The sequence below is a fragment of the Cariama cristata genome, unplaced genomic scaffold (assembly GCF_000690535.1).
Source record: "Cariama cristata isolate BGI_N322 unplaced genomic scaffold, ASM69053v1 scaffold7625, whole genome shotgun sequence".
NCBI lineage: Eukaryota > Metazoa > Chordata > Aves > Cariamiformes > Cariamidae > Cariama > Cariama cristata.
The window spans coordinates 2,696-12,830 of NW_009615700.1; the positions used below are offsets into that span (position 1 = coordinate 2,696).

General features: G+C 40.4%; 1 protein-coding gene across 1 annotated transcript in view; it reads right to left on the reverse strand.

The window, feature by feature from the left end:
• Positions 1 to 4,501: 4,501 nt before the first annotated feature.
• The window catches only part of ZDHHC20 (zinc finger, DHHC-type containing 20), a 25,729-nt gene continuing 20,095 nt past the window's right edge, over positions 4,502 to 10,135 (reverse strand). Inside the window, exons 9-12 of the mRNA XM_009699908.1 lie at positions 8,930 to 9,019; positions 7,639 to 7,754; positions 7,163 to 7,240; positions 4,502 to 5,020 (exon numbers count right to left, since the gene is read on the reverse strand). Of these exons, the coding sequence (XP_009698210.1) occupies positions 7,203 to 7,240; positions 7,639 to 7,754; positions 8,930 to 9,019 (244 nt within the window). The 3' untranslated portion in view covers positions 4,502 to 5,020; positions 7,163 to 7,202. The remainder of the gene's footprint in view (positions 5,021 to 7,162; positions 7,241 to 7,638; positions 7,755 to 8,929; positions 9,020 to 10,135) is intronic.

Here is a 10,135-nt window from a genome sequence, read left to right on the forward strand (position 1 = left end):
CTCATAGCTTTATGATTGTAAATTGTCATTCAGAAAGATTTAAGTTTCTCACAATAAAGCTGATGATAGCAAGAGATTAAAGGACAGGAGAAATCACAGAGGAACACACAAGCATGTAAGTTGCCAGCTAAGCAATGCAAACGGAAGGGAATCTGCATGACACCATTAACGCTTTGGTGCCAATAAAGGTGATCCCAGTACTTCGTCCCCAACGCATCTGCCTGCCTGCTGAGCACATGCTGTGTTTCTTGGGGCAGGGGATGGGAAGAAAGATGTGGAACGCTCCCCCAAAAACAAAGCAATCAATCCTGTAAACATTATCAGACTTCACTACCTAATGGAAACAAGATTCAAGTAAATTGCTGCAGAAAACGAACAGCTGAACACTGGTTTTAATCAGCATTAAACTAACTACAACTTGCAGCTTCATTACATTTCATGACAGTAATGTAATTAAGAAAAATGCATATAAAAAGCTGTGTTTATATACAAAATAAATTGATAGAAATGAGTGTAGTAAATGTGTTTCGTATTAAATCACTTTATATGCAGCTGCTCTCTTTGGTGCCATTTAGGGCTAGAAGAGCCTCTGGTGTTGCATACCTAGCTATTTTCTAGGTACCGTGAAAGATGTGTTCTTGATCTGCACTGAGTTAAAGTAGCCACTATTTGGAGTCTCTGTAAATTCACACCTGAATCCCCCGGTTATATACAATTTTAGACAGTGTCCTCAGAGAATATAGAAGCTCAAAGCTGTGTTTTGGTGTTTGTTTGGGTTTTTTTAAAATTTTTAATAAATATGGTCAGTGCTCCAGATCTAGGCAGATCTGGTTAATCTACGTCAGAGTCAACGCATCTGCTGGTAAATCTGCCAGACGCTAATGCTGCTGCAAATGCTTTTTTCTTCCTCCTGGGGCTCTGGTAAACTACAACTGGACCATACTTCACATAGATCCAGAAGTTCTTTGAGTGCATACCGAATGGTATTGAACTTAACCCAAACCTCCAAACCCTAAAAGATTATTTACAATACCGAAGAGCCACACGACATCAAATGAGGAAAAAACAGTCCCTGAAAACTGTAGGCATTTAGCGCTCTGGAGAACAGGACCAGGTTCTAAGAACAGCATACCAAAGGTAGCTTGGTACCTGCAAATTCCACACTCAAGGGGCAGCTTTAACAAAAATGTTACTATAATTTCTACTCAAATCACTAAAAACAGAAGTGCCCAAACTCCCTCTAGAATAACCCACTGAATATTTAAAGTGGAATTTTTTAATCAAAGGCTTAAGATGCATCTAACTTGTGACACGGCAATCTCTGGATAATACTGTAGGAAGTTAGTTATGACACGAACCTACACCTCGTCTCATAATAAGCCTTTGGTAGGAGCAGCAATGATGTGTATGTTGTACACTCCGTGAATAAATAACTGCAAGAAAAAAACCCCAGTATTAGCCATGTAGTTTTTTCTGTTTATGGATCTCCCTGCCTTCCCTTCACAGGGACAGGTTTATCATCTCAGGGAAAAATCACACTGAAATATTGCCCTGCATCAGGCTTCTGTCTTCACACTGGGAGTTTAATGTCATTTTGTGTGCATGATTTGTGTGTATGTAGATTTTTTGAAAAGAAAAAAGCTGTAAGAAATGCTAAAGTATAGTTTCTGATTGCAGCCAATGTCAATTATCCTACTGTAACTATAATACTATTTATAGCTTGCAATAGTAATTATTTCAATGGATCTAAAAGCTTAAGGGCTGTTACTTTTAGTGGCAATCTAGGTATTTTCAAGACTTGCTGATACAGAGTAGGTTACTAAAGCACAAAAACAGCACATACAACATGACCCAGCACCCTAAATAACTGTTTTCTCAGATGCAGCTCCCTCCTGGCTTCCTGAACGGGTAGGGCTGCGCTTCCTGCTGCATTCGCTGGAAGATTTCAGCTCTTCGGTGCCTGGGCCAAGAGGACCCATTTCCTGGAGCACCCCTACAGCCCCCCTGCCCCTGCTGGCAGCGATACCCAACTCTGCGCAACTCAACAGCCAAACAGCTGTTTGTCCTCACCAACTTTTTAACTGCTCTCTCATTTTGCCTATCCTGCTCTTTGATACAGCACAGAGTGCCCTTGCTTATGGCTAGGGTGCCGTCAGGACAGAACTCTGAAAGACAGAAGAGAAGACACTGTCCAGCTGCCTTTGATGTAATACCTGCTCTGCAGCCAGGGCCTGCCAGGAAAACCCGACCCCTCCATGCGGCTCACTGGTGTGCCCTTAGAGTTCATCAATACAATTCCCTTTGAGAACTTAATTCCTTTGTATCAGTCTGGGGTTTCTCTTAGGAACCAGTTCCCTGGGGGGAAAAAAGGCGGGGGCGGGGGGTTGGGGGTGGTGAATTTGGAAGAATTGTATTTGAATCATTTTACTACATTTTGTATTTGTCAAAGTGACCTTTCAGTTAGGCCTGCTTTTACAACAACAGTAACTCTGGCCTCAAGAGTAGCATAAGCACATTGCTCTCCTTTTCTTATCTGAAACATGAGAATAATCTGGGACAAACTGTACCCGTGATCTGCATAAAGATGTCAGAAACATCAGTTCTTCATGAAAAACCACAAAAATGTCCATCAGATGCACAAAGAACTGGTTTCAGAAGACCAGCACTTGCTAGAGAACACACATGGAGTTAGCCCAGTCTGTATTCTTACAGTTTTTCCCTGTAGATCAACTATCCTGACTTAAGAAATCAAACAAGTTATACCGATGTTAGCCTACAGTATATATACATTCATATGGGGGTATATCCAGCACTTTGGGGGGTGGGTGGGAGCAGAGACCATATTGCTCAATCAGTGATCATTACTGGAGACAGAGATTTTGCTTATAGTTCTGCTGTTATTAGAGACAGAGATTTTGCTTATAGTTCTGCTAGACGATGTCTGTTCCTGTGTGTGTTAGCTGTAATACACTGATGCAGTAAAAGCCAGATGATATCCCGGGCCCTCCACTACAGTTCCAATGGTGTTTGGGGATGCAGAGTTTGGTATTCGGCATGAGCCATTTGAAGTTGCAGTCTTCTGTCTCTGTCGTCTTCCCCAAGAAATTTTGCTGGTGCAATACTGCTGAGAGTTATATTCAGATGAGCACTTCTCACTTGACATTTGAGAAGAAAAAGCTAAACCTTTCAGATTAATGTGTAGCAAATGTTTCTGTAAGTTTTGAAATTAGCAAATGCTAAATTTCTTGTCCAAAGTTTGAAGAAACATTCTGCGACTTTTAAAAAACATGCAAGTTTGGACCATTACTTACGTCTCAAGAACATCCAACAGTGACCAAATCATGTTCGTAGGTTCTCAAAGTGTTCTTGTTCTAGAAGATTAGCATCTAAGAAAAATTTATTCTTTCCAAAGACAAAAAATACTTGTTTTAAAGCTTACAGTATGCTTGATACCTTAGTATCTCCATCATAAACATATTTTACTTAAACAGTAATCAGTCTGGGAGAGAAACCAAACAGGTTCTTTTGGTCCAGATCATCAACTCGGCTACTACCTTTAGCCTGTATCAAAAGGGCTCACCTCTATTTGAAATGAGCAATCAGCTGAACATCAGGAAAGTTACAGACAGGAAAATAGTATTTGTCACTTTTTCCAGGTGCAAAATTGCACCACCACCCAAAGATGAGTTAGCAGTCTTGTCTATAGAGGAGGGAGGGGGGGGAAGAAAACCCATGTTGCTTGCTGTAGGTCTTGAGCTTAGGATGGACTTTATTCCTCACACAGGAAACACATTTTGCCTTCTGTGAACAGGTACATCGCTGCACAAAGCACTCGATCTTTAGCAATTTCAGGATCACTTAAACTGGACTTGAAAGTGGCAGACTAGCATACAAATTTTCAGTGTGTTAACACAGATGTGTGATCCAACACTAACTTTCTCCTAAGTACTTGATATTTGTTTAAATGGTACTTTAGAACCAATAAAAACTTGTGCCTTTATTAAAAAGATAAAAGTATAAAACAGTATTTATAAACCATCAAGAGTCCCATAGAAAAAGCAGTACTCTTCCAGTTCTATTTTCTAACATCACACAACTGCAATAAGGTTTTTCTCAGGGGTACTTCACCACTCTGTTACTGCCTCATACAGGACACCGCAGGCATTAACAGAAAACGTAACAACTGTTAATTCCTGTACAGATTGGCTTTTCTTTGTATGCTGATAGACAATTCTTGGAAAGTAATAATCCATGTTTTTTCAACTAAAGAACGAGTCTGCTTCTTTGAGCTCTGTTCTTGATACAGTTAAATAAATCAAGTTAAAATGATGGAGGGGGCTCAATCCTATAGCGAAAAAGCAACACTGAAGTAAAAGGCTTTTACATTGTGGGCATTGTCTTGCTCCAAAGCACAGTTAGTAGAAGGAATCCTCAGTCCCCAAAGACTCGGAGAGCTATGATCATGGGGCAGACTGGTTAACAAGAAGAAGGAAGAAGACAGCATTCAGTCCCTTCCCCATCACCTGGTGTTTGAACTGTGTATAGTTGCACTTCAGACTCACTGGCCATGCTCTATGTTGATCTCCCTCCTCCTGGCCCCCACCTCCCTTTTTTTTTTTCCTCTGTATCCTGGAGAGCTGCTATGGAAGTGACTTCTGCAGTGCCTAAGGTATGAAGTTTGCCCGGGGGGAAGTAGGAGTCTCTGCAATCCACCCCCACCACCACGGCATAACTGAAATGCATAGTTCCCACTCTGGACCTTGTGTATCCAAGCAGGGCAATCCAGGATTTGGCCCTTTGGTAGCAGTATATAATTCAGTGTTGCATAAATGCACATTAAGAATCTTAAGGCATCTGTCTTAGCTTCCCTGCTCTGCAATAGTGCTTACAAGAATCCATTGTACTGTGCAGAAACTTGAATTTCTTGTCTCTTCCTAAAATGTTTGTGTTCCATTTTTACTGATCAACATCTTCCAAACAAAAATAAGTAATATTCAAGCACAAAATGTGTTGCAGAAACCTAATGAAACAAAAAAAGTAATTAATGGAATTATACTCTTAGCTTTGAAAAAAACAGATCACAGTGTATTACAAGAATGCAGCTAGGTAAGGTGATTTACAGACTCCTCATTCAGGACAGCAATTAAGTAACTCCAACTCATTATTAGCCTTCTAGGAGGTGTGGGTTTTTTTGGTTTGTTTTGGTTTTGTTTTAAACCTCTTATGTTTTAGAAGATTACCTGCACTAAGAACGTCAGTCCATCACCACTGACTGTGGCTGAAGTCTCTTGGATCCCTGACTGGCAAGAATTGCTCATTCATTTTGAATTAAACTGATAGATACGGGGACACAAATGATATTTGCCCAGGTGAGGCTGGGGGACTGCCGGCTGGGGGACTGGCCGCCTTTTGCAAACCATGCTCTTTTCTCTAGAATAATCTGGGAATTTTACTTGTCAGCTATGACTTTGAGTACTTCTGCTGTGTGTTACAGGCATAAAATTGAAAAATACAACTATCAGTCTGTTACAGGGTATACGAAAGTGCATGGAAGAGATGTTGGATCTCAGAGCTATTGCACAGTTGCTTACAATCTCAGGGGGACTGGAATTAACCACCTCGGCCTACAGAAACTGTGATCAAATCCAACTGAACTCAGAATGCTGAAACACTGTGCTACTGAATTAACCATTATTTGAGATAACACATACCAAAATGCTTTTGCACTGGGTGCAATTAAGCACTATTTATTTATACAACTTTTAAAACTACAGCAGTTTGGGCAAATGTGACACAAAGTACACAATCTCCCTTTATTAAATTTGGCCTGACTTAAGGAAGAGAGGGAGGATTGAAAGGAAATTCATCCCAAACTATTACCAGTTAGTTGTCTAACTTAAGCCAGTCCCTTACGCTCCATCCCTAGGTCAGTGGAAAGAAAGATTAAGACCTTTCTATAATACCTTATCAAAGGCTGCTGGGATGAACTCCTCTCAGAAGACATCTATTCCTTTCTCTGAAGGACAGAAAAGCCTTAGTAATCTGTTTAGATCAGATTAGGTTTTATATAGCTAGAGGCTGAAGAGAATCCCTTGCTTGGGACATTCGTTTGCACATTTATGAAGAAAAGTTGCAAAGGGAAAACTCATCATTGGTGGGTTCTCATGGTCGAGTACGTTTTTCAGAAGTACCACTAACTACTCTAATTTTGGTTTTATACGAGTTCACACTGAGCAGTCTGACCAACATCAGTCCAAGCATCACAATATCACACCATCCCCCACAAAGACCTTTCAGATTTTTTTCCTTGAAAACAAAGTTAACAGCCCCCCCCGCGTAATCCCACCAAAACAATGATTCTAGGTCAGAAGGCTTATTAAAAAAAAAAAAAAAGGAAAAAAGTGCTGGTGGTGGAAGTGGGGAAGGTAGCGGGGGTGAATGACTCTGCCCTCAGCATCTGCAGTTGCTAGTTGTCCAAATCAGATTAGTTTCTCTTCTGGAGAAAAAAATTTAATGGGAGCTTATAAACTCACCAGAGTATGAAGTCAACATAAAAGAAGTCTAATTTAATCACTGGAAATACACCAAGGGAAGTTTTCATACATGCAGCAGCACTCACTGTATTTCCTATATGCAAAATGCACGCAGAACTCTTACGTAAAAGAGGATCACTGTCAATTCCAAGTGTGACAAAGCATTCTGCATGCAGACACCTATATTTACCTATCGACCTTCCTTCCTTGCTTCTTCAACTATAAGAGCAGAGCCTGGCCCACCAATGACTAAGAAAAAGACAGTTAAGGAGCTGTTCCTTAAGAACACCACTTCCTCAAGGTGGCACTTCATCTTGAAATTGCCTATTTAGCAGATCAGATTCATTTCCCTGGTCAGGTAACAAATCGAGCACTACTCACTTCAATCTAAATTACAGGATCAGTCTGACTCATCTCAGATGTAGCCAGCCCATGTTTCCTGCACTACAGCACTACCCTCATTCTTGTCTTCTGGACAGTCATTCTGAGTTTTATTTAGACTTTTGTATTACTCATCCAACATCAAAGGACTCCTCTGCATTCCATGACTAGTGACTTTTGACTTCAAGATGTCTATTTTAGTTTACTCATACATATACAGAAATGGCAATCAAGTATGTTGGTCTTACCTGTTTCTCATTGAGATGGTTGGTTAGTAATAAGCTGAGATCAGCTTTCCAATGAAACTATAATATGCTTTTTTGCACCTAAAATGTGAGAGAATCTCAATTATGTGTTTTCACAGATTTGCACAACAAATAGCAAAGACTTGAAACCAGAAAGCATATTTATCGTGTTATGCCTATTTTAGAAAAATATTTTCCTCCCCCTAATCAAATGTAAAAAGATCCAAAAATCTCAGAACAGGAAGTGCAAAAGCGAGAATTATCCATCCATTACTTTAGTGTAATAACTCATTTTGAGGCAGAACATGGGACACAAGTTAGCCTTAAATTCTCAACGTGCTGACTTGGATTCTATGGAACAGATTTTCTTCTACTTGACACCAACCAGTTCCACAGGACTTTTCTGGACTTAAAAAACCTGGAAAAACCCACCACAAACAAAACCATAGAATCATCAGAAGTGTTATGGTGCAGGCTACCTGATTTAACATTTTCCTCTTCAGGGACACTTTCCGCCCACTGACTGTCACTGGCTAGCAATCGATTTTGTGATTCACTGAGTGGTCGAGTAGGAAAGGATTGATTGGCTCCAGAGCTGAAAAGTAAGCAAAGTCATCAGGAATTCTGTAATAGCAGTAGCTGCTTATTTCATAAATTTCTAGAGTAGTGAAGTTACTTAAGAGCAAAGCAAACAAACCAACCCATGCTGCCAACTAAAAACGGTCCCTTGCCCCCAACTCTGCTTCTCCTATAGCTTTGTTCTTGTCAGCAGTCTAAACTCTTACCTGACAAAGGCTGCTCACAGTTCTAACAGAAAAAAAGCACAGACTGACAGACAAGAAACGACATACTGACAACAATGCTACTGCCACACAGTTAAAAAGAAAACCTAACCAGTATTGTCTGGGAGAACAGCCTAATGCCATCTTATCCCATTAGTAAACGCTAGGGCCTTCTGCTAAACATCTTCCTAATGCAAAAGGATACTCTGCTGTTTGCACAAGGGTCCTGCTCTTGTGTAAATTCCACAGATTATGTTGCACTAGAAGCAACTTCTCAGTATTGCCTTGGCATCCCCCTAATGCCTGATAGCTCAGGTGACTGTTGTTGACAACAACCTTCAGCTACAAATTCACCAAACTATACAGAAGACTTCTAAAATGGCAAACTTAAACACCCTGGATGTTTCACATACTCCTGTGTCTTTGAATCTAAAGCAGGCTTCCTGAAAACACACTGAAGACACAAAACATGCAAATTTGGGAGGGATAACAAGTAATGTGCTAAAACCCCTCCAGTGCTAAAAACCAGCAATAGCCACCACAGTGATCTACCTCTCTTGCAAACTGTGTCTTCAGCATCCCTTGTTTAAGCATGCTGGAGGAGGTGAAATACAAATAATACCTTGCCTTTCTGTCATTCAAAAAAAAAAGTAAATCTTGAATTCCCCCCGCCCCCCCTCGGACCATTATTCAGTCTTCCCTAGGACTTTTTTGATTGTTGTTAAGAGCCAGTAAGCTCTTTTACTTTCTGTATCACTGTTTCCTTAGAGCCACATCCTCTGTTACAGGTCACAACCAAGAAACAGACTTTCTGCATCAAGCAGCACCATTTTTAAGTCTTGATCCATTCTGTCTTTCTCTGAAGACTTACAAACTCACTCTGAAAATGACAAGAAGTATAAAAACTTTAAAAATAATTTTGAAACAGTTTTTTCTCCAGATGAAGTAATGAACAGTACAAAATCAGTGTCTTACATGCTATAGTTACCTTTTGGCAGGTTCATTTTGGCTTGAGACAGTAAGTTGCTCTGGATCCATAATCACCAAACGAGTTGGAAAATTACACCCGTCACCCAAACTAAACCAGAAACAGAGATTCAAATTACTGTTTGTAGTTGACTTAAATGAACTGAACAAGTACCTGTGCAAAAGCTACAGGCTCAAATCATTTACTTGAATGCAGGGTTGAACTCCAGACTTGAGCAAGGCAGTCAGATGATCAGTTAATTAAATCTTCGAGTTCAAATGATTCCCACCCTATCACTCAGTGTGGATTACTGAGCACAGCACTAGTCTATGTATTTCAGAATCATCACTGTGTCTCTGTAGACTGTAGCCCTAGTCTTCCCCCACACCACTGTACACATGTAGTCAGACTCTCTGCTATTTACGACCCCAGAAGCTATAGCATAAATAACATTCTGGTAGCCATGCCTTCCCTTCCGTCCATCATTTTAAGGTCAGCTAAGCCTTCTTTTAAAGCAAGTTTAATCAGGATAAAATGTGGTGGCAAAACAGACTGATCCATCTACAATATAGCTTCTGTCTTTACTCACATGAAAAGTCATGGTAGTTGAGCAAACAGCTGAGGCAACACAAGATCTTATTGTTACCTCTGCTGTTTGCTACCAGATCTCAGCTTCACAAATGCATTCACCAACATTTTAAACTGATACACAACCCCTCAAAAGCAGTGTTGAAACATGGCTCCTACTTTGTTCTGCTGACTTTTCGGAGTGGTGGGAGTGGGCAGCAGGTCAGTCTTGCCTCATCAAGCTTCTCTAATGATTGTCTGCAACTCCCTAACACTGGCTCTGCTGAAGTTTTAAAACCCAGTATTTTGCATCGTATCAGAATTTTTTTTGCAGTGCTGCTTATTGACATGCACTTTCTCAGGTGGCTTTCAATAGCGAAACTGTCATCTATAGAAAAAGGAAAGCTGTCGAGTGTTTTCAGGGGTAAGAGGGGGTGCTTTTAAACTGATGTTATTTCAATGCAGCTGAACTTCAAGCATTTGGATCTCCTCTGAGTTGCTGATTTCTGCTCTATAATCAGACACTAATACTACCACCAAAAGGTGTACAATTTTTGAAATACACTTCTCAAAGTTCTCCAAATTTCCATATTTAGAAGGCCCTTGTCTTTGGCCAAAACCCTGTGCAGAGTTTGCTCAGTTTCCTCCTGCACATTTTCC